We start from the raw sequence: 25,831 nt of genomic DNA on the forward strand, positions 1-25,831 counted from the left end.
ACGCACCCAATTTCCTATAACTCCCAATTGGGTCCAGGAAACATAGCTTGACAGTCAATACTACTTTGTTGTTGCTACTACAGTAGCCTCCAAGGGTACTAGGAAAAGTTGAGCTTTCCTAATGTATGCACCTATGACCTGTCAACAAAATATTTTAATTCTACATAGGTCCTTGTGGAACCGAATATAAATCACTCTTGACAGTCAATACTACTTTGTTGGTGCTACTACAGTAGCCTTCAAGGGTACTAGGAAAAATTGAGCTTTCCTAATGTATGCACCTATGACCTGTCAACAAAATATTTTAATTCTACATAGGTCCTTGTGGAACCGAATATAAATCACTCTTAATGGTCACAGTATACACATCGCTCATCTAACTCAACTCTTCCTATATCAGGTCTCCTTGCGATCATCAAGGACCCGCATGGTGAACCAGTACGAACCGCCAGCCTCACAGTCCAAGGGTATCGAGATCGATTCCAGGTGACGCCAGATCTTGCCCTGGTCAAGCTATGGTTACCTGTAGGTTCTCATGAGATCTCAGTGGTCGCTCCTAATCATGAGACCAGCAAGGTCACAGTACAGGTTATCCATGGGCAAATAGCAAGGGTAGAGGTCACCCTAGCAGTCAAGTCTGAGGCGACCCCTATTGAAAGTGAAAGTACAGCTGCTAGCTTGCATCATGATGGATCTGGTATTGCAGGTAAGAGATAAGTAGGTAGGAAATCTCTGGAGACTACTTTATGTTCTGAAGTCTAAGCTACAATAACTTTAAATTTCGGCCAAAGCAGCTTGAACTTAACACAAAGGTTGGATAAATTATGTAGATCAATAATGTCCCTAATCCATGTTTCCAGAAGGTACAGTTCGGCTGTTATTCCGGACCAAAGTTTTGGTATTTAGGGCTATACGGGAAAAAAGCTCAAAAGGAATGAGCGGTTCTCAGGACTTTACCTTTAGCCACAGATTGCTCAAATTTTGCAGAGAGCTTCGATGGTTTAGGATGGACCTCGAGAAACGTACTGTTCGGCCTTTATTTTGGGTGAAATCTTTGAAAAAGCTCAAAAAGAGTTGACGATCAAAAGTGCCCGAGGGATGGACCTCGAGAAACGTACTGTTCGGCCTTTATTTTGGGTGAAATCTTTGAAAAAGCTCAAAAAGAGTTATCTTTTCTCAGTTGGTTTGTGTTACAGGTGCTGATAAAAACGCCGTGGTCAAGCCCTACTTTGATGAAAGTGATGTCAGTTATGAAGACGATGTCACAAGTGAAGAAGAAGACCTTGTTGTTCTTAGTAAACCGTGAACACGTATATCAGCCCTGATCAGCCTTACCAACCCTGATATGTCCTGAGAATTCATGCTATCCCACCGTCTGATGATCTATCGAAATCCTATAGTAAAGACCTCCTTAGTGTGACTAGTAGTGCTATTCTTAAGATTAGCGTATCCTGCTTTCTACGTTGAGGTACGTAATCTCTTCCAAAATTACTTTTATGTGTTAACTTTATTCCAAGACTTCATTCCTGAAAGGGACGGTGTAGATCACAAGCAATTGTGGTACTTTCTTCTTTAGGATATTGCTATATTATGATTTCCCTATGTTCATAAAACCTAAGTTTACCTAGGTTGTAAACTACAACATTATACCTTTCAGGAATTAGTCTCAAGTTTAAGTAAACATGTAATGATATTTGCAATACACAATCGATTGATAAATTCCTGAAAGGGATGGTGTAGATCACAAGCGATTGTGGTACTTTCTTCTTTAGGATATTGCTATATTATGATTTCCCTATGTTCATAAAACCTAAGTGTACCTAGATTGTAAACTACAACATTATACCTTTCAGGAATTAGTCTCAAGTTTAAGTAAACATGTAATGATATTTGCAATACACAATCGATTGATAATCACGAGATCATAAATAACATATTTTCTTCTTCGTTATAATGTACAGGCTGGTTCAAGCTGACGTCTCCTGCTCCTGATCTTGATTGACAGTGCACCCTGTATGGTTATTATCCAATGAGGCGCGTGTTGTCCATACTCTGAACCTTGTGGTATCCTCCAGGGAGTGACTCTTCTGTCCCTCCTCCAGTAACTTATTACTTCTCCTCCTAATATCTGTCAAGCTGGAGGTGGGAAGAATACGGTGGGGGAAGCGAGGGGAGCTGATTCTAGTCTGTTTCAACATGGACTCTTGATCAGGCTTCAAATTATCAAGTAGGAAGGACACTCTATGTTGGGAAGTTGTCTTCTCCCCTCCTCCTTCCTCAGGAGTGATGATAATAGGACCACTATGATATTGTGGTCCCCTTGCTTCTGAGTTCTCATTGCTGTCTATACTCTCCTCTGAACTTCTTTTACCCGGGACAAAGTGGGTAATATAGCCCATGTGTGCCCGCAATGCTGAAGCAATGCCAGGCTTCTGATTCTTGCTGAGCAGCTGCCGGAGTCGCGTCAGCATATTAACCTTTTCCTCACTCTCACTCTCTCCTGCTCCCTCGTATCTGCTGTTACGTCTGCTGACTGCGGACTCATCTAGTTTAGGTTCAGAGTTGAAGGTGACACTACGCCGCATGGGGTTAACACAGTGTTCAGCGGATGGCCAACTTGCCCTAGGTATTACTGGAGGCAATACGGAGAGCAAGAGCATGGGTAATCCTCCACTGATACTGGGGGATTTACCACGTTGCTTCTGCTGCAAAGTTTTTTGTATGTGTTCGTTGATCTCTTCAATTGTGGGCAGATCTCCCTGGAAATAAATGTAATAACTTTTTAAGAACAAAGAAAGTTGAAAACAAATCTACTATTTAATTTAATTAATTGTAGCTTAGTCACATTGTGAATAACTAGTTCAGTAGCTAAAGGATCTTACATGATGAAGTAGTGAAAGGGACACGAAATTTTGGATCCAAAGTTCAACCCTTAATAAATTTTGCTATGAAAGGCGGCTGCAGCATTAGGTGTTCTTGTTTAAACATAACGTTACTTAAATTGAAAATGTAGAATTTTATAAAGTAGTTCTTAACTAATAACTTGCTTCTTTGATTAGCTTTAATCGTGAAGTGTGGCCCCGGCCATTATTTGTTCAAGATTCAATAGGGCATTGTGTCCACTGTGTCAGCAAAAACTAACATTCCAATTATTTTGTCAAGAGCCGTACCAGGTTACCAAATTTAATTGGATTTTTCTTCACACGCCATTTTTCTTCATGACAATTTCGTGCTTCTAAAATTTCTCTATCTTGAAGATTTGTTCTTTCAGTTCAACTTAGTGTTGTATGCTTTCCGTAATCTGGTTGCATAAACGACACATTTCATTTTCAATATCTTGCTTCATAATGTACTTGATGTAATTCCTTGTTTTCATTACTTGATCCTGTATAGCATGAATGAACCCTTATTATTATTATTATTATTATTATTATTATTATTATTATTATTATTATTATTATTATTATTATTATTATTAATGGTTTTACAAATTACTCGGGTGCTTTAAGATGGATTTTATGACCACCATAAAAATATGTGTAATTTCAAAGGCAACAAAGTTTGGATTCAATACCTAACCACTTGGTAAGTTGTACTACGTTTTTTTTCCACCGTCAATCTCGCTAAATTCTCTCACAGAACTCGCTATAGACACAAAAACAAAAGCACCACAACTGAAAGTTTCCGTGTCAGCGTTTTGCTAAGTACACGTGTAATTTCAAAGGCAACAAAGTTTGAATTCAATACCTAACCACTTGGTAAGTTGTACTACGTTTTTTTTTCACCGTCAATCTTGCTAAATTCTCTCACAGAACTCGCTATAGACACAAAAACAAAAGCACCACAACTGAAAGTTTCCGTGTCAGCGTTTTGCTAAGTACACTGTGAATTTCGTTTTTGAGACCCAGCTCCAAACTTTCAACGGAAAGCTTTTAATAAAAACATTCAATAATATTGTTCCCCTTGTTGTAAAGGATAAATAATCTCTTGAGCTCCAAACTTTCAACGGAAAGCTTTTAATAAAAACATTCAATAATATTGTTCCCCTTGTTGTAAAGGATAAATAATCTCTTCAAAGCGGATTAAAATATTAGGAATTTCCATCAGGACTTGCGATTTTTAGAACAAAATATTAGACAGAAAATACACGCAGCTCTATACCTATAGAATGTACATTGTATAAACACTTTGAGAATAATTACATCAACCTATGTAGGTATCTAGAGCTCGGTAAAATCTCGTTCAAGCTTTAATTGGATGAATGATTCATAATAATTTGATGACCTCATGTAAATGATACCGAGTGGTAATATTATACAGTTTTTATATATATATTATTATTTTTTTTTTAATTATTTTTTACTTATGGCAGTGTAGAAGCACTTGACAAACAAAATCATTTCAGTACAATTCAGTAATGTATTCATTCTGGTGCAAAGGTCACTAGGACACACATTCAAGTGATAAGTGCATTGATACTGCTTGGCTCCATGATGTAATAATTTCTTCTGTAAATATTTCGGTTCAAATCCATCCAATCGATCGACTACTTTTCCTTTCTTTATGAACAATAAAGTGGGAACTTTATCAACATTATACCTTTGGGAAATATCTGAGTGTATCTCAGTGTGACAGTGAGCAAACACTAGGGGATCACAAACAGGGTTTCTACTTAGACACTCGAATTCCTTGCTGATTATTTTACTTTGTGCAGACCATTCTGTATAGAAGTTAATAGCCAAGGTAGCATCCTTGTAAGTTGTTAGAAGTCGATCCAAATCTTTTAAGCTTTGTATGTGATAGACTGACATAGTGTGTAGTTACTTAAATTTTGACATCGTTCGGCAACTCTAAATTATTTTTCTACTTGACGTAATGAATATTTTTAATTTGGACATTAATGATTACAACGCAGGATAAAATCGGATTGGGGAGAAATGAGAAATTTTGTACAATATTACAGGAAAAAACAAAAGCAAACGTAGCTGGAAGGTTTGCGGGAAAAGGGACTTCCCTTAAAAGTACCTGAAATGAAATAAATGAGACATCTAACGATGTACAAAACGCAGTACAAACAAAAACAAACAATCTAAAGTCTGTCTGTGACAGAAAGCGAAATAAATGAGACATCTAACGATGTACAAAACGCAGTACAAACAAAAACAAACAATCTAAAGTCTGTCTGTGACAGAAAGCATACAGAAAATTCTCGTTGTACACGGAGGTAGGTAGCTTGTTGTATGGTTAATGAGATTGAAAACTTTCGCAGAATCTTTGGGCTAAGTCTTCTTTTTTATCGCCTCTTGTGTTTTTGTTAATGACGCAACATGGAACATGAATGTTCCCCTCTTCCTCTGACATGTGTGAATGACGCGGAGGAACAAGAAGGAGAGAATGAAAGTCAGTGGCGATTCCTTACCAGGGGTTCTCAACCTTTTAGTAAACACGTACCACTTGAAATTTTCAGAGATTTTGACGTACCACCTTACATTTATATATGGCTAGCAAGGTGGAGGTTGCAAGATCGAGACCCACTTACGACATTTTTTTAATAATGTTTCTTGATTCGTTCAATAATAAAATCACGATTTTTTTAGTTTCTTATCAATTATTTTGATTGATTATAGTCTTAAAACCCCACCTATTGAAAACTTTCGCAGAATCTTTGGACTAAGTCTCCTTTTTTATCGCCTCTTGTGTTTTTGTTAATGACGCAACATGGAACATGAATGTTCCCCTCTTCCTCTGACATGTGTGAATGACGCGGAGGAACAAGAAGGAGAGAATGAAACTCAGTGGCGATTAACTAAGGAGAGAAATCAAGATAGAAGATTTTTCTCGTTTTCAATCAAACTCTCTGATAGATATTTACCAATGGTTTTGATTTTCAAGAGGAAATTTGATAGGACAAACCCAAGGTTTCGGTCAATTACTACCTAAATTTTGCTTAGAACTCCATCAATCCTGGATCAGTTAGCTAGGTACAAACCGACAGTATAAATAACGTAGCTACAAAACTACAAAGGTAAAGTCGCTTTACAACAACAGTACGGTACACCAAGAGTACACGAATAATATATTCCTTACCAAGGGTCATGAGACTCAAGAGTATGCAAACACCCATTGTCACCGCTGACACTCCCCCACTTGACAGGGTTTTTGAGAAAAGCACGATTAGAGGACGGATAGGAAGATAAATAGAGGGTGAGCTAGGGGATGATTAGAGAGCAAGAGCTAAGGGGACGCTTATATAAAGAGAGAAAAGCTAGTGGGGGATGATTAAGGTAAAAGAGGGTCTGGGGATCATTTGTGGAAGAGATGGTCTGGAAAGGAAACGTAAGGTAGGAATTTATTAACAACATACCGGTGCAGTGGGCATGAACATTATTTTGATTTATGAGGAAGAGAATCGTCACTGACGAAGCAAAAAAGCACTACGTATTATTATGTTAAGGCGGTCTCTTCCTGATTCCTTTTGTGCCGCGTCCATTTTGTTTTAGGACTATTGCACTGAAAGCGCTACGTAAGACAGTGTTGACTGCGTTTCATCGGGTATTTGGGTCTAGGTACCGATGAAAATTTCTAAAGCGCTACGTATTATTATGTTAAGGCGGTCTCTTCCTGATCCCTTTTGTGCCGCGTCCATTTTGGTTTAGGACTATTGCACTGAAAGCGCTACGTAAGACAGTGTTGACTGCGTTTCATCGGGTATTTGGGTCTAGGTACCGATGAAAATTTCAAACATGGAAACACTGATTCAAACTGATGTGCTAACTGAAGCTGCTATTGAAAAGCTAGACATCAAAATGCATTCTGTGTAAATATTGCATTGGTTCACCAATCCTGAAGGATTTTCCTATTTGCTCACTTTCGAAGTTTCAAAATTTGAACACTGCGAAAAAATTTATTCCCTTAGCGTAAAGATGACGTGTTCACTGTCAAGGTAAAAGATTGGAACTGGCAGATTACAGATAGCAAAAATATGTGTATTATAACGAAGTCAATGCAGTGAACGCTCCAATAGAAACGAGTCCAGTCTAGTGAACTGTAAACTGATGCAGCTCCAATATTATTATTATTAGTGCAGCACATATATTATTTTTTACTCTAATACTTTAATCCGTATTGTTCAGAGTGTTGCACTAATAATAATAATATTGGAGCTGCATCAGTTTACAGTTCACTAGACTGGACTCGTTTCTATTGGAGCGTTCACTGCATTATTGACTTCGTTATAATACACATATTTTTGCTATCTGTAATCTGCCAGTTCCAATCTTTTACCTTGACAGTGAACACGTCATCTTTACGCTAAGGGAATAATTTTTTTCGCAGTGTTCAAATTTTGAAACTTCCAAAGTGAGCAAATAGGAAAATCCTTCAGGATTGGTGAACCAATGCTTTTGGAATATTTACACAGAATCCATTTTGATGTCTAGCTTTTCAATAGCAGCTTCAGTTAGCACATCAGTTTGAATCAGTGTTTCCATGTTCCTTACCTGCACCATATTCCAGTAGGGAGATATCTTGGCCAAACTCTCTGTCACATCTGAGGAGGCAGAACCAAGCAGGACGCTGAAGGAAGTGTTTGGACGAGTGTAAATTGCGTGAAAAAACGCATCCACCCCCACACCAGGGTCTGACTGAAACAGAAAATCAGATGGAGGGAAATTTAGAATAGGGGATTCAAAATGATCTATTTGTCTAGACAAATACCTATGTAATTATTGAACAAAACAATTGAAATGGGCAAACAATAAAACAGCTTTATGGGCCATAAGGGAAAAGCATCGAACGAAGTAATAAAAGATATTGGGCATTCAAGTTGAAAATAGTTACATCAATAAAATGCCAAAGCTTAAAGACCACACTCAACTATAGGAAAATCAACCAACTGGCATGAGTTTTGAACTTCTATGATCACGAATAGATGAAAATCCTGAGAAAAATGCAGTACTTAATGTATCTTGCACTCCCTCTCAAGTCAAGACTACCCTGTTTCACGTGTTGAAATGTGTGCTAACCTACGAACCTGATTTTTATGTGCCCCTTCCATGAAATAGTATAGAAACCATTGGTGTAGTGCTTGGCCTAAAGAGCAGGTTTGAGACAACGACAACCATTGACTCAACGTCTGTCTATTGACTAGTTTTTTGCAAGACGTTTGCAAAGAGTACCAAGATTTAGCTGCATTCTTTTTTTTTTCCTAAATATTCATTGGGAGGTTTTTAACAGAATAGAGTTGAATAGACTGTCTAGATTTCTAGAACTTAGTAAATAATTATGTTGAAAATTCTATAAGGGACCTACAAAAGGTGTAAGAATAGACTTTCTAGATTCTAGAACTTATTAGATATGTATGTTGGAAATTCTGTAAGGGACCTAAGGTAATCGTATGGCTACGACACTGCATTCTTCTAATGTAGGTCTATAGGTACGTATCTATACCTACCTACATCCTATATCTTATTATCTGTTATCCATTTCATCTTTTCATGTCCTATACTATCTTATCTTGAACAGTATTTTCTTTTATAATCCTAAAGTTTAGAAAAAGGAAAGGTTATCCATTTCATCTTTTCATGTCCTATACTATCTTATCTTGAACAGTATTTTCTTTTATAATCCTAAAGTTTAGAAAAAGGAAAGAAATAGATATACATAATTTAGTCAAGTGAAAAAAGGAGGAAATTTAAAAAAAAAGTAAGAAAGAAAGTAACTTTCCGTTTCCCTTTCTCTTCCTCCCATCCCATTAGTTGTAAGATACTTTCTACTAAGAGATGATACTCGTACATCTGCAAGACGAACGGGATGAAAGATTTTCTTTCACTTTCCAATAGCTACTCCTCTCTCTCTCTCTCTCTCTCCTGCTTGATATTCATAATAGATACTGATTTTTTTAGCTGAATTCCCTTTACTTTTTTTTCGCTTTTTTACTTTCTTAATTTTAAAATCTCTTTGTTTGTCCTGCAGCAGTTTGTCACGATTCAACCTAATGGCTAGATTATTTCTTTTGTTATTTGACTGCTCATCAAGTAGAAAAATAATTTAGAGTTGCCGAACGATGTCAAAATTTAAGTAACTACACACTATGTCAGTCTATCACATACAAAGCTTAAAAGATTTGGATCGACTTCTAACAACTTACAAGGATGCTACCTTGGCTATTAACTTCTATACAGAATGGTCTGCACAAAGTAAAATAATCAGCAAGGAATTCGAGTGTCTAAGTAGAAACCCTGTTTGTGATCCCCTAGTGTTTGCTCACTGTCACACTGAGATACACTCAGATATTTCCCAAAGGTATAATGTTGATAAAGTTCCCACTTTATTGTTCATAAAGAAAGGAAAAGTAGTCGATCGATTGGATGGATTTGAACCGAAATATTTACAGAAGAAATTATTACATCATGGAGCCAAGCAGTATCAATGCACTTATCACTTGAATGTGTCTCCTAGTGACCTTTGCACCAGAATGAATACATTACTGAATTGTACTGAAATGATTTTGTTTGTCAAGTGCTTCTACTCTGCCATAAGCTGGGAATTCTATGCTCTCCTGGACTCCATGTGTGTACCCTATGAAGTATTCAATGTATCTTATGACATGGCTGTTGATTTAAAAAAATAATAATAATAATAATGTTCTTTAAAGATTTTAAAATGTTAATAACAATCCTTGTTAAAATATGTTTGGTTACCAATGCTAGAACTTGTAAAAAAAGCCATATTATGACCTATAGACCTATGTTGAAACGAGCATAAATATGGTTTTCATAAGAAGGGTGCTCAATAGCATATTGGATCTTAGAATCAGAAAGCATATGTAATCAAAAACGATCAGAGTCCAGCTTGGAAACTAGAACTTGTGTTTGAAGATTTGTGCTGGCTGGCAAAGAAATATCTCAGAACATTGGGAAAAACTTTCTACTTACATATGTTTGAAAATTGAAAAAGTTTGGCGGATAATGCTGGTTTTATGAAAGTTTGCCTGCAGAACTCAGTGCAGTTAACATAGTCATGATACTTAGGTAAATATCAGTATGTGTATCGTAGGTATGTCAAGTTTTACTAATCCTTAGATGATATGGTACGGAAAAAGTTTGTTGAAATATATATGCATGTATTGTATATTCGTGGTATACTTATCAGAAAGAAATTATGAGAAGGGCTCTGCAGGAACAGGTACCTATTTAGGCACATAAATCTATTTCTTGAATTTCAACATTGTCTTGTCTATGTAATTGTCATACAATGTAATCGTCATGCATGTATTGTATATTCGTGGTATACTTATCAGAAAGAAAGTATGAGAAGGGCTCTACAGGAACAGGTACCTATTTAGGCACATAAATCTATTTCTTGAATTTCAACATTGTCTTGTCTATGTAATTGTCATACAATGTAATCGTAAGTGTATAGTTTAATAATAGCAAATTTATCTCTTTGGGGAAAACTCATTTGAATTCACAATGTTATTTTATGTTTCATGAGTGTTGTCATCAACATCAGTTTGCCCGGCTGTGAGCCTCTTTATCTCTAGCACTCCTATGTTGAAAACATCAAGATAATGAAGATATAATTTTAATGTTCTCATATTGTGCTTTGTTATATCATATTTCAAAATTACATTCTACGACTTTTAAATTTTAAGTGTATACTTAATTACTTTTATTACTTTACTAATTATAATTAATTAATTACTAATCGTTCTATAAATTATGGATTTTATGAAGTCATATTCTTGGGAAAAAGATTCCGTTTTTTATTACTTTTGTAGCAGATAAATACCTAGGTACAATAGAAGATTTTAATCTATCTAATATGAAATTATGAACGCACCATTACATTCAAACCCTACTACTTGCTCAATGCTCATATATTAAGTAATTTCTTATGGTGCTGTCAAGAGCGGATGCCTTTATAAACATCTATTATAGCTGAGCGTTCAAAGTTTTCTTAACAGGTTACTTTGTCCATTCGGCACACCTGCCATCTTACACGTCCAATAATGTTTTTATACCTTCGATAGATTTATCTGTAAAAGCTATACCCGCTACATGACATAAGGGCAAGGGAAACAATCTCCAACACATTTCGAAATATTTTTTTTCTCGAACACTTTCCGAAACACTCATTTCTCATGACGTATTGACTTTTCTCCTTCTCGAAGAGAAAAAGCTTGAAATGAGAAAGTCGGAAAACGTGATGAATTTTTAGTAACTGACGTAGAGCAGGCATTTGAGTGAACCACCAAGTGTTACCAAAGCACAAACTTATCAATCTCTCATAAATAAATTAGAAAAATCTTTCCTTATAAATAAATACTTTGCTGTAGAAGATAAACTAAGAGAATAGGTAACATCTGATGCTGAATTAATTAAAATCCAGTGTCGAAATCGTGATGTTTTCACAAAAGTAAGTGCGTTTTACATCCGACGGTAAATGGTAGACAAGAGTCAGATTAGTCAACAACGTGACCCCATTTGGGTAAATAGATACTCGTGAACAAGAAGATGGTGAGTTGAAGAAGTTTGTATTGAGGGCTTTGAAACCGCTGCCGCTGATGTAAAAGTTTTTCACAACAAGGTACAAAATAATTGTGGCATAACTTCTAATCCAGATCAAGCATACCTACTTACCTAGGTGCAGAAAGAAGTAGATAATAATATTATATAGATATACAGGGACCTCCGTTCTTTTCCATATTTTCGTTTGGAAGAAAAAGAAGGAAGAAAACTCGGTATGAAATTTTCATGTTGGGAAAAAAAGGCAGGTAGATTGGTAGATGGCAAAAAAGAGGGGAGAAGTAAAAAGCTCCTGTTCTGTCAGAAAATATTACTGTAATTTGATAAATGAAAATCTCCGTGGCACAATTTATGATGCAAGGCTATATGATGGCTTCTGATTTGTTAATTGCTGTGATGTTCTCATCCCAAGCTTCATCATTATTCATGATAAACCAGCAAGTTCTTCATTCGGATCGTTTTTTTCCCCCGTAATGAATATTTTTAATTTGGACATTAATGATTACAACGCAGGATAAAATCGGATTGGGGAGAAATGAGAAATTTTGTACAATATTACAGGAAAAAACAAAAGCAAACGTAGCTGGAAGGTTTGCGGGAAAAGGGACTTCCCTTAAAAGTACCTGAAATGAAATGAAATAAATGAGACATCTAACGATGTACAAAACGCAGTACAAACAAAAACAAACAATCTAAAGTCTGTCTGTGACAGAAAGCATACAGAAAATTCTCGTTGTACACGGAGGTAGGTAGCTTGTTGTATGGTTAATGATATTGAAAACTTTCGCAGAATCTTTGGACTAAGTCTCCTTTTTTATCGCCTCTTGTGTTTTTGTTAATGACGCAACATGGAACATGAATGTTCCCCTCTTCCTCTGACATGTGTGAATGACGCGGAGGAACAAGAAGGAGAGAATGAAACTCAGTGGCGATTAACTAAGGAGAGAAATCAAGATAGAAGATTTTTCTCGTTTTCAATCAAACTCTCTGATAGATATTTACCAATGGTTTTGATTTTCAAGAGGAAATTTGATAGGACAAACCCAAGGTTTCGGTCAATTACTACCTAAATTATAGTTGAGTGTGGTCTTTAAGCTTTGGCATTTTATTGAAATAACTATTTTCAACTTGAATGCCCAATATCTTTTATTACTTTGTTCGATGCTTTTCTCTTATGGCCCATAAAAGCTGTTTTATTGTTTGCCCATTTCAATTGTTTTGTTCAATAATTACATAGGTATATGTCTAGACAAATAGATCATTTTGAATCCCCTATCCTAAATTCCCCTCCATCTGATTTTCTGTTTCAGTCAGACCCTGGTGTGGGGGTGGATGCGTTTTTTCACGCAATTTACACTCGTCCAAACACTTCCCCATACGATTACCTTAGGTCCCTTACAGAATTTCCAACATACATATCTAATAAGTTCTAGAATCTAGAAAGTCTATTCTTACACCTTTTGTAGGTCCCTTATAGAATTTTCAACATAATTATTTACTAAGTTCTAGAAATCTAGACAGTCTATTCAACTCTATTCTGTTAAAAACCTCCCAATGAATATTTAGGAAAAAAAAAAGAATGCAGCTAAATCTTGGTACTCTTTGCAAACGTCTTGCAAAAAACTAGTCAATAGACAGACGTTGAGTCAATGGTTGTCGTTGTCTCAAACCTGCTCTTTAGGCCAAGCACTACACCAATGGTTTCTATACTATTTCATGGAAGGGGCACATAAAAATCAGGTTCGTAGGTTAGCACACATTTCAACACGTGAAACAGGGTAGTCTTGACTTGAGAGGGAGTGCAAGATACATTAAGTACTGCATTTTTCTCAGGATTTTCATCTATTCGTGATCATAGAAGTTCAAAACTCATGCCAGTTGGTTGATTTTCCTATAGTTGATGAAAATTTCAGAAATGACACAGAGAACTATCATGTGAAATGAGAATGATTCTCTTATTAATATTTTATGTGTGTTCTATTTGTAGTGATAAGGCAGAGTTGAGCAGTCAACTTTCTTTTCCTGAGCTATTCTTTCTATTTGTTACCGTCACTGATCTCCCAGCTATGCTATACGTTAAGATAATTATATTGTGTTCTGCTCCTGCAGAGACGATACAAAAAATATTATAAACTGTGTCCAATTCATGTGAAGATAAATAGGAGCAGCAGAGTTTCATTAATCTTATCTTTTGCATATAAATATTATCCTGCGAGTCCTACCTAGGATTTAGGATTTAGTTTCCTCCCCATGTTCATACAGTGTACAGCTTACTTGACAATGTCAGGCTTGAATCATCCTCTCGAGACAAGGGTGTCCCGTCGTGATATAAAAAAAGGATAAAATAAAGACTAAGGCTCATATATCCCCGACTGAATTTGCTCTGTGCCACTCAAGGGTAATCCTAGAACCAGGGTAAAGCTTTCAGAACCTATTGTAGTGGGCAACTATGTGATATCGCATAGAATTTGAATGAAATACTAACGAAGAAGTAGGCGAAGAGCAAATATCTCTATTGGTAGCTATAGAGACCAAACATACTTACATTCTAGGTGCTTTTCACATAACATTATTTAGAGAACCTCAGAAAAGCAAATATGTACGTACTTACTTAACAACAAAACTAGAAACATGAAGACAGCGTTGAATGTCTCACAGAATTGCAAAAAGGTGACAGCTCTAAATTTCGTCAAAAGATTAGGATTTAGGATTTAGTTTCCTCCCCATGTTCATACAGTGTACAGCTTACTTGACAATGTCAGGCTTGAATCCTCTCGAGACAAGGGTGTCCCGTCGTGATATAAAAAAAAGGATAAAATAAAGACTAATGCTCATATATCCCCGACTGAATTTGCTCTGTGCCACTCAAGGGTAATCCTAGAACCAGGGTAAAGCTTTCAGAACCTATTGTAGTGGGCAACTATGTGATAACGCATAGAATTTGAATGAAATACCAACGAAGAAGTAGGCGAAGAGCAAAATAATATCTCTATTGGTAGCAATAGAGACCTACAAAACTCTAATGTATTGGGTAAGAGGGGAAAAAAGACCAACATACTTACATTCTATGTGCTTTTCACATAACATTATTTAGAGAACCTCAGAAAAGCAAATAGGTAGGTATATGTACGTACTTACCTAACAACAAAACTAGAAACATGAAGACAGCGTTGAATGTCTCACAGAATTGCAAAAAGGTGACAGCTCTAAATTTCGTCAAAAGATTAAGAAGTCCACATAACACACGTTTAGGATTCTATCCTGTTCTAATCCTGGGCGCCTACATGTTGAATATGTTGAAATGACACACGGGATATGTTTGTCTTTTCACGTTTAGGATTCTATCCTGTTCTAATCCTGGGCGCCTACATGTTGAATATGTTGAAATGACACACGGGATATGTTTGTCTTTTCGTTTTAATTTCGTTCATTTCTACATACTCGTAGTTTAGTATTATCTTTTCTCCTCAGACTACCCTTACTCTCCTCAGTTTCTTTCTGAGTTAGCCAGGGTCCTATTACAAAAGGTACAAGGGAAAATATTACGATTAAAACCAGAGCACCTAAGTCGCGACGCGTCGCGTCGTTTCGGTGCAAAATTCGAAGGTATCTTTCATAAATAAAATTACCGTATCTTTTCTACATACTCGTAGTTCAGTATTATCTTTCTCCTAAGACTACCCTTACTCTCCTCAGTTTCTTTCGGAGTTAGCCAGGGTCGTATTACAAAAGGTACAAGGGAAAATATTACCATTAAAACCAGAGCACCTAAGTCGCGACGCGTCGTTTCGGTGCAAAATTCGAAGGTATCTTTCATAAATAAAATTACCGTATCCAGGAACGTGTTACCCTCGGGGGTAATGATACTACTAGAACTAAGCTGCTATGTATATCGAGTCTGTGACACTAGCGCTCTAAAAAATGAAATTTAATATTATGAACAAGATTTTCCAGATTGCAAACTTTAAAGAGGAACTTTTTTCGAGTCTGTGACACTAGCGCTCTAAAAAATGAAATTTAATATTATGAACAAGATTTTCCAGATTGCAAACTTTAAAGAGGAACTTTTTAACGAACTGGGTATTTGGGAGCGACGTAAATCAGCCTCCGGCTCTTTTCTTTTGTTGTTGAGTTTGAAATTTTCATCATAAAACTTGTTGCACGAAGAAAAATGATTCCATAATGGATATTTTAAAACGTTAGGTATATTTTAAAACCAAAAGTCTAGATGTGATTTTTTTATTATTATTTAGGATACATTTTTTTGTTTTTCGTTGCTAAAAATCCGGCTATGATAGGCCCTAGGATGGGATAATGTTCGTTCTCGGAACGGCTGGCTTTCTCCTATCCTGTCTTCCTTCTCTCTTCGATTTCGGGACGATAAGACCATAGATTTTTCTAATAAAAAGTTATTTCCAAATGAGACTTTTATGTGCCACCACCTCATTTAATATTGAGATTATTTAACAGCCAGGTGTTATGCTAACCTTTTCCATTGTTCTCCTAAATACGATCATGAATTAGGACTAATGACCGTCATTTTGATTCCAGGTTTCCTTCGGAGCTGAATCTCCTGCTTTGAGTGACCGAAGGGAGTTCCCCCTATTCTTTCGTACGATGGCACCTGCAGCCTCCCACATCCCTGCCACTATTGCATTCCTCTCCTATCACAATTGGAAAGCTGTCATTGCGCTCTCCCAAAATCTGGATCTCTACTCATTGGTAAGTGTATCTTGTGCTTTATTTTGAAATCGCAAATACGCGAGTAATTCTGTATTTTTGGGATTCTCCTTTTAAAGAAAATTTTACATACCCATTTTCATGGCATATTATGTTAGGCATCAATACAATACATATATATCACCACAAATCTGTTTCACATTTTTTCATCTTTTTACCAACGATAGAATAGAACCATCTTCAAATTGTAACAAGCATTCTCCTTTATTCCACCGTGTTCTGCTTTCCATTGAGAGATACTCTTAATATTCAGAGCGGCATTTGAGGCAGAATTGGAAATTCTCTCTCGGGAATTATAAATTATGGTGGCATTCATGTAGGTACAGGTACACATACGAGTATGAAGGCGATAATCAATCAAAAGTTAAAATTTCAATTTAATCTGTCCTTCTAATCTTTTGAATTTATGTTCCATACCTCTCAACCCATTTCTGCAAATCATACTTCTACGTAACTATGTACCCACAACACACTACATGCGTATTTTGAGCCTATCCCTGTGCAACTGTAACAAATTTGATCTTTGAGTGACCACAAAATGTCAGAGCATGAGGACACGAGCGTTAATTAACGAGAACATATGATGTGTGACATGGTACCGTTTATACAAGTCAGTGATCTGTAAACAGAACCGACCGTTCTGTATGTGACCCTTTTTTGCTCTCGTTCAGGGGGGGAAATAAGCCACCAGGGCGCACTGGGAAATGAAACAAAAAAACTCGATTTATGTACGAGACAACAAAAAGCTAACTTTTTTCCTCCAACATAAGCCACCAGGGCGCACTGGGAAATGAAACAAAAAAACTCGATTTATGTACGAGACAACAAAAAGCTAACTTTTTTCCTCCAACAAATAAATGAATATAAAATATGATGGTGGAAAAAAAGATGTCTTTTAGATAAAATCACTGGGGAGTCCAGGGACTCGCATATTTACGGCGTTTTTTTACACTATTTTGAAAAAAAAAAAAATGCAACCTGGGGGGAGAATTTTCCTTCCCCCTTTAGTCCCTCTTATGGATAGTGTGGAGAAGACAGGTGACAGAATACAAAATTAAATACAGGGTGTTCACAACTTATGGATAATGTGGAGAAGACAGGTGACAGAATACAAAATTAAATACAGGGTGTTCACAATTATGTACGAGATATGTGAACGTTCTTCCGAATCTCCTTTCATAGATCGGAAGATGATAGAAGATGTGGAGAGCTTTTAATCCTAAAATAATGCATGAAAAATCCTTTGTCATTTTGAAGGATCTGGAGGATACTATAGAATGGGCGAACTTGCCAAATTTTACAATCGAGGAACTTCCAGAGTACCCTGTACAATGTATAGGAAAATGGAGTTTTGAAAACAATAAAATTGCTCACATTTTATGGCACTCAATATATTGGTCCCCACCCCCCACCAATTCAGCAAAGTAATTACGAGAAATATGTTACGTACAAATGGGGTCATCCCAAAATTGTCCTGTCTACCCCCAACCCCATCATTCCATTAACGGTCTACCAGCAAATATTTTGCAATATCTTCATTGGATTTTGATATCTATTGGAACTAGTATTATCCAATATTTGTTACCCAAACAGTTATGTATAAGTTTGAGAGGAAGTGTTAAACTGTTAAAGGCTGCCTCTATCTTTGTTATTAATGATTAACTAATTTAAAGTTATTAAAATATGGGTACACACTTTTTTTTGTTTGTTATGTCAAATTTGAAAGAGCTAGTTCTCGCCCCCGTTCATAAGTCTAGTGAAATAATGAAGTTTTTCTCATCCTTAAGTCAACCTCAAAAAGCACCTACACCACTAGCAGCTACTTATAGCAGAAGGAAAACATGAATGAAGAAAAGTTGGCAAAAAAAAGTTTATAAAAAAGAGACTTTTTTGTAAGCGCTTCAAAGTTGTAGACCAGAAATACCAGAATGATGCAAGTATTCATTAAAACTTCTTAAATTCTCTGTTTGCACTGTTCTGTCGATAAAGAGTTTCTATTTTAAAGTTATTTCCATATTCTCTCTCTCTCTCTCTCTTCTCTCTCTCGATACTTCTCTTCTCTCTCTCTCTCCTCTCTCTTTTTTTCTGAGTGCGAATCAATGTTTTTTACAAACATCCCATTCAAGAGTTTTTCGAATTCACAGTATTAATTTCATTATTACAGAACTGTATTTCCACGGAAAAGAGTCTTCATAATACTCGTACTGTCTAAAAATTGAGACCGGATTAAGTGTGTGCTAATGAACATTTGAATACAATTCCATAAAAATTAAATTTGTTTACAATCAATAGGTGTTGGGTATTCGGCTCTTCGGGGCTTTGTATTATGGATTTTAACTGGATTGATTTAGCAAAGTTGTAAACTACAGAGAGAACAATAGGTACAAAAATGGTACGCAAGATTGAACGCAGTAATAGGCATACTGCATTACTAAGATGAAAGTAATCAAGGGCCTCGGGTTGTATTGAGATATTCGTGACATCAACCTTTTTTAACTGTTGCCATATCTACATTCATTGCCACTATGCAATACGTGCTAGACATACTAGCTGTACGAAGTATGTCATCGAGTAGTGAAGCTCTAGCTTTTGACTGACCTTCAGCAACTTTTTTCATTCTTAATAACAAAGTTATGTGTGTGATAAGTTTTTTGAAAAGTTCAAAAAAAAAAAAAAAAAAAAAAAAAAAGCTCGCGAATGACTTTTTCGTGGAAATGAAAATGCCAATGTAAACAACGAGGATTTTTTCTCAATTATACTATGATAGAGTCTTTGAGAGATAGAGTTGAAGTAGATCAGAAAGCATATTTACGTACATAAACGTATTTATTTATCAATGTATTTTTCAAAAGCTTCTGATACAAACTTTACAAAGCGTTGAGTGTTATGCTAATGTTAAGCTGTCAAGTTTCCATCGGATATCCTTGACGTTTCGCAAAACAACTCCCGCGAGAACCCCCCATAATAAATTCATCACTTATTATTATTTATTATCTTTCAAATTCCAACAATACAACCCAGGGCGGAGTACAGGGAGACATGTAGATCAAAGTTTCGTTTTTTGTCGGACTTTGAATTACCTAGTTAGGAAAAGTTAAGTTCCTCTTGCTGAATAATTAGTATGGTATTGTAGTAGGGTTTGTGTTATTGTGCATATCAAGGTCATCTTCAGTTGCTAAATTGTACTTTGTCAGTCCTTCTACCAATCTGAAGGGAGTACAAGAGGCCAAGTAAAGTAACAACAAGCCTTATCTTGCCACCAGATTCTCTATTTTTATGTATATTAGACTGGTTTTATCTCCTATGGGGGGAAAAAAATCTCGAAATCTTGGAAATTATGTACCTATAGTATAATCCTGTACCTAAATACCTACCGGACTGCTACCATATTCAGCAGTTTATACTTAGGTATAACTTGGAGCTATGTACTTAGTACTTAGGTCGGTAAATATATCTTGGTTTCCTCTATTCACAAATAATAAAAGCTACTTATATCGTGGGTAAGAATCTCTCATCTCCCTTCGTTTCTATACCCTGATATTTTCCCGAACACAATAGCTGGATTTTTTATCTGGTTAGCTTTCATTCACACTGGCTTCCTTTCAAAAGTTCAAAAGTTGGAAATGTAAAGCAGCGCGTTTTACAACAAAGTTTGTAATGCAAACTTCGCAATAATTCAATTTGGTACAATAATGTTGTTAGTTTGTTGCGCTGAGCTTTGGGTTATTGTGTTGCTAATTTATTCATCAAATTGTAGGTATGAGTACCTAAACATGGTTCTCTATTTGGCAAATGTTTCACCGCTTGCTTTATTTTTACGCTTATGGGAGTTGAACATCTAAATCATATAATTATTGTCTGTGCTCTACCACCCTATTAATTCGTACTTAGTCTTTATCAAGTACACGAGATTTGATAATAAAGCCAAAGGAAGATCGTAACCCCTAGACAAGCTGTATGGTGTATGCTAACGCTTGCTTTATTTTTACGCTTGTGGGAGTTGAACATCTAAATCATATAATTATTGTCTCTGCTCTACCACCCTATTAATACGTACTTAGTCTTTATCAAGTACACGAGATTTGATAATAAAGCCAAAGGAAGATCGTAACCCCTAGACAAGCTGTATGGTGTATGCTAACGGCTACGGCTGTAAATTACAAGTTGGATCCTAGATCGGGATTCGAATACATGCACACCCGCTTAACAGGTGACTGGCTCAACCATTGTGCTAGAGAGATAGAGAAGATATCTGTTTTATGTAGTTTCTTATTACATACGGAAACTTGTCTAATACACCACCTGCGAGTTCTACGGCTGACAAAACACAAGGGGTTAATATTTCGTTTTAATTAATCTCGTGAAGGTCTACTATTGTGACGTTTAAAATAATTTTAACCCTCTATCTACCTCCTCCTTTCCCTATTTTCATTTCATAAGAGCCCCAGGGGTACATTTTGGTACTCATTTTGTTTATTTAGGTGATAAATATTTCAAAAAGCCTCTCCCTCTGATGGATAAAATGAGAGGGAGAGAAGAGGGAAAACCTGAGAGAGAAAGGGAGAGGTGAGCTGGAAACAGAGAGTGGGTAATACGAGTGGGTAATCTCTTAGTATTAAACAATACTTCACGAGTGCAACTTTTTGTGCCAACTCCGGAAACACTAGTGAACCAAGTGTCTAGGTGGTTTTGAAGAAATGAAATTTAACACAAGATGGACTCAAGAGTAATCAGAATATCACCCTTAGGCCGACCATGCACTATCAGGTAGACCTGACAGGTACGCCTCAACAGGGCCTCCTGTCATGTCTACCTGATAGTGTGTGCGCTCATCAGGTAGACCTAACAGGCTGACCTATTCAGGCGCATCCGTCAGGTCTATCTAGCAGTGAGTGGCTGGCCTTATTTACGAGATACAGAAATAGAAGAGGTTAACTGCTGTGAAACTATAGGACGGACAGAAGCAATCAGATTGGACGAGGCAGGAGCATAGAAAAGTACCTTTGTAATCCGCTTAGACGCAGGAAATCCTTCCCTTGTGCTTATTGAGTCAGCAAATGTATCATCCCGCTCCCCGAGTGATGAAAAATTGCAAATATCATTATTAACGCTTTGCTAGAATAAGCCACACTGACATAATCTTCGTTTCGGTACTCAAATTGAGTAACGAGGAACGTTCTGCGAAACGCCAAGAGTCAGAAACGAGACATAATATAAAGTTATACGTGAATAGAGTGAGAGTTATTATGGCACCTATTTGTGGATGTTGCGCTGATCACTGATGAAATAGGTAAATATTTAATAGTTTCAAAAGATAGACCGGAGATTGGGCAATCCTTCCTTCTTCCGTGATATTGTCATTATTTTATTTAATTTTCTCATCAAAGTCTACTACCCGGACTTCCGGCACTTTGGATAGCAATGATCGATATATACATGGGTTTTACCCGTTGATTTGTTAATCAATCAATCAATCAATCAATCAATCAATCAATCAATCGACAGAGTAGTATGTAATAAGATGGTGAGATTGTTAATTTTCTTTGGCGTTTTCCTTTTTCGCCCAATGTTTTGACGTGTTATAAAGTTTACTCAAAATGTCATTATCTGTTTAGTGATTGAAATTGTCTTTGTCTCGTTGTGGATGTTGCGCTGAACACTGATGGAATAGGTAAATATTTAATAGTTTCAAAAGATAGACCCGAGATTGGGCAATCCTTCCTTCTTCCGTGATGTTGTCATTATTTTATTTAATTTTCTCATCAAAGTCTACTACCCGGACTTTCGGCACTTTGGATAGCAATGATCGACATATACATGGGTTTTACCCGTTGATTTGTTATTCAATCAATCAATCAATCAATCGACAGAGTAGTATGTAATAAGATGGTGAGATTGTTAATTTTCTTTGGCGTTTTCCTTTTTCGCCCAAGAAACATGAAATGTTTGCAATTTCAAATACTCGTATTTTGTGTTTAACTATTTAATTCTGTCTTCACGATATCTATGCAAGTATTGAAGGCGTAAAGTGAAATTGCACAGCAGGTGAGCTGATGGTGTATGTACACAGGTTTCAGGTTTGATAAGTCTCCTGATAATCTTATTTGCACCAAGACAATTCCTCGCCTTGATGTCAAACACAAGACAACGTCAGAGTTCTGCTAACGAGTGACTGCGACGCGTTGGGAATAAATTAAAAACTTGTTAATTGGAAAATCTTCTATTTCGACTCGTCTGTTTGGTAGTTTTGGCCAGATAATTTGTAACAATAAATGTTCAGTCTGAAATCTTGAAATCCGTGTCTTCCACACTAAACATCGTCGATGTGGAACGCGAAGACAAATTGGTAATTTTGCATTTTCCGAGAGGAAACCCGTTTTTAAAATGAACGAATAATTGAAAACGTTTCTTCATTTTACAGTTCAACAGCATCCTTTCTTTAGGTTGAAAAAAGCATCTTAATATTCTTAATTAATAAAATGGAATAACACAAATCACGCTACGCCACTGGTTAGATGAAATTTATATTCAAGCTGCAGGCACAACGTCCCATTCATTAGGGTCAAACATGCAAGCAGTATTGGGGCGAGAAAATTAGATTGTTTTAGACTAGACTAAGAAGGTGGATTTAATTTCGAACAAAAGATCCAGTTCCCTACGGCCTAAATTTCGTAATGCCTCTCTCTTCTGCTTTTCTCCATGCTCTTTACCTTCCATAATGCCTCCCGCAGAGAATGGAAATTTCGCTGGGTGTTTTGTTATGCAACATCAGTCTGCTAGTGTAACAGTTGGCTTAGGTTTTTGGGATATCCTACATTGTCCTGAACATTTTTCCCCTTTATTGGGTTTTAGCACTACGGACGAGTAGGTCATTCGCGTCCTGAACATTTGCAAAAAGCTCAAGATAGTTTCGTTTCAGAGAGGTACTGGATGGAAGCCTCGCTAGTGTAATGGTCGAGACTCTTGCCTGGTAAAAAGAGGCCGGTTCTAGACATGGGATTTCAACATTTTATCCTCAGTAAACTGAAAGACAGATGTGGAACGCGAAGACAAATTGGTAATTTTGCATTTTCCGAGAGGAAACCCGTTTTTAAAATGAACGAATAATTGAAAACGGAGGCTTGTGGTCTCTGCCATACACTCATCAGCTTATCTCGTGTAAAGCTTTACCTCTACGTCCCTCACCTCTCACTATATTATCTACTCCAATACATGATAATGTATAAAATGTGAAAGAGCATTATACAAGCTTTTTTCCTCCATTATACGGATGACTTCAGTTCTGTACGTATGACGTCAGCATTGAAATTAATACCTAGATTATCCGATATTATCTACTCCAATACATGATAATGTACAAAATGTGAAAGAGTATTATACAAGCTTTTTTCCTCCATTATACGGATGACTTCAGTTCTGTACGTATGACGTCAGCATTGAAATTAATACCTAGATTATCCGTTCAGTGGTCGGATATCTGGTTTTAATACCACAACAAAAATCGTATGTTCGACTGAAATTGATTATTATTTATGGACCATCACCGCAAAAAGGTTTTAAAATTTTGCACGAGAAAAAGAACAGGAATATGTATTCGATTTATATTCGGAATTATTATAATCCCCATTGTTATCAATTGTTATTTTTATTGATATACCTACATATCTTTAAAGTAGTTGTTTCCTAATTGAGACTGTCTCAAGACCATCACATTATCCCAACCATTCTATCCTATTTGGGTATTTGGTAATCGAAATTCCGAGTGACTTACCTTCCTCATGTTCTCAGACGGCAGTGCAGTCCCAGTAGCGGTATGTTCATGTGAATATTGTGATTATTTTCAGGCCCGTGTGTATCTCCTCTCGGCCGGGTTTTCCCTAGCGTTTGGTTCAATGTTCACCAAAACATACAGGGTGCATCGGATCTTCCTCAGAACGGCCAGCGGCATTGTGAAAAACAAGGTGAGAAAACAATCACCCAGTATCTCACCCACCACGAAAAAAACATGACATCACCCTGTAGTTTTTGCGGAATTTTAAGGATGCGAAAATTTATCTGATTCACACATTCCATTGTGGAGAATTTATTCTGAATCGTAAAAAAAGTATCTATGATGTTTTCATTCAAACGAAATAGCTACACAACAATGCGGAGTTTTTTTCAGTAGAATCTAGATTCTAGATACTTATCGACTGTTTTTGCGAAGATAAAATGGTCTTTGGATCTTTTCAGTCCTATTCGTGCTGAAAATCGGAATTCTTTGTTTTGCACATTGCATTTTCACTGAGTTCAAGGCATTTATACAAATACGAGCATGTACAAAATGAAAGTTCATGGTGGAGGTTCAACTTTAGGTTGGGACTTTCAAACTTTTACAGTATCCCTGAAGCGACCTAAGAAATTGAGCCAAAGGTGCATTCTTAAGATTCAGACAAAAAATACCTTTCACTCGTAAACTATTGATTAATATTAATCTTGGTATTGGTATACGAGTAAGTAGGGCCATCGGCTTTAATAAACGCCCTATGTCACTGCGACCTGGTCAGATCTTTTGTGACATTTCCTTTAGTTATCTAGAAGAGTCCTAGACGTCTTATGAAGGCCAGAATTCTTTTAGGACTGTTTTAATATTAATCTTACAATGTGTTGTACGCATTTCAGTTGTTGCAGGACACACAACTCATATGCGTCATCTGTGTTCTCCTCCTGATAGATGGCCTTATAGTAACGGTATGGCTTAGTGTGGATCCTATGCAGAGACAACTTAGGAACCTGACACGAGAGATCAGCTCTACAGACAGAAGTGTGGTGTATCAACCTCAGGTGGGATCCGTTATAACTACCTATGCTATTAACTAGGAGAAAGTATTTGCTTCACGTACCCTCGACGTAAATGGGTTCTTCAAATTAAATTGATCCCAAAGCCCCAAAGGCAAGGTGAACTTAAACCCTTGACAAATGACAGACCTCTGGTCTTAACAAAGTTCGACAGTACTTGAAGGCATGTGATGTGATCTCGACCCAACCTAACTGAGATGTTGGTAAAGAAACTTTTCAGTCTAGGTAAAGATACTTTCCACTCCTATTCAGGTATTATGGACAATGTGTTGATCTCATTTCTTCTGGTCCCTTCCCAGGTGGAGGTATGCGGGTCTCAATTCACCAGTTGTAGTATGAGGTTTATTGCAAACTGCCAAGCTATCATTTATTAGACAGTAATGACACCAATATTTATTGAATTATACATAGGTAACATAATTATTCCTTTCTACAACCAACTTCTGGTGTTATTGGCCAATAAAAACATGAACATATTTTTTATTAAATATATGAATCTCATCATAGGAGAAACACATGAGTGGGAATGCAGGTTGTTTTGAAAACCTCTTCTTTTATGTGCCAAATTACTCATACCCCAAGATTTTTCCCAATGTAATCAAGTTGGTATTATTTCTTTGTTACGTATGAAATATAGCTATTGAGTTTGAAATTTGAATTATAAAATATTACAAGTATTATTTTATACTATACCATCCTAAAGGAAGTGTCTTATCACCTCGAAG

General features: G+C 36.5%; 1 protein-coding gene and 1 pseudogene across 1 annotated transcript; one reads left to right on the plus strand and one right to left on the minus strand.

The window, feature by feature from the left end:
* The window catches only part of LOC108252898, a 28,072-nt pseudogene extending 20,016 nt beyond the window's left edge, over positions 1–8,056 (minus strand).
* Positions 8,057–8,944: 888 nt separating this feature from the next.
* LOC103513391 lies at positions 8,945–25,480 on the plus strand. The gene is made up of 5 exons (XM_017445803.2): positions 8,945–9,613; positions 16,080–16,250; positions 24,113–24,229; positions 24,930–25,091; positions 25,406–25,480. Exons 1-5 carry the CDS (start codon positions 9,092–9,094, stop codon positions 25,478–25,480), a joined length of 1,047 nt encoding a protein of 348 aa, XP_017301292.1. The 5' UTR covers positions 8,945–9,091.
* Positions 25,481–25,831: the final 351 nt, after the last annotated feature.

This window comes from Diaphorina citri, unplaced genomic scaffold (assembly GCF_000475195.1).
Source record: "Diaphorina citri unplaced genomic scaffold, Diaci psyllid genome assembly version 1.1 scaffold966, whole genome shotgun sequence".
NCBI classification, from domain to species: domain Eukaryota; kingdom Metazoa; phylum Arthropoda; class Insecta; order Hemiptera; family Psyllidae; genus Diaphorina; species Diaphorina citri.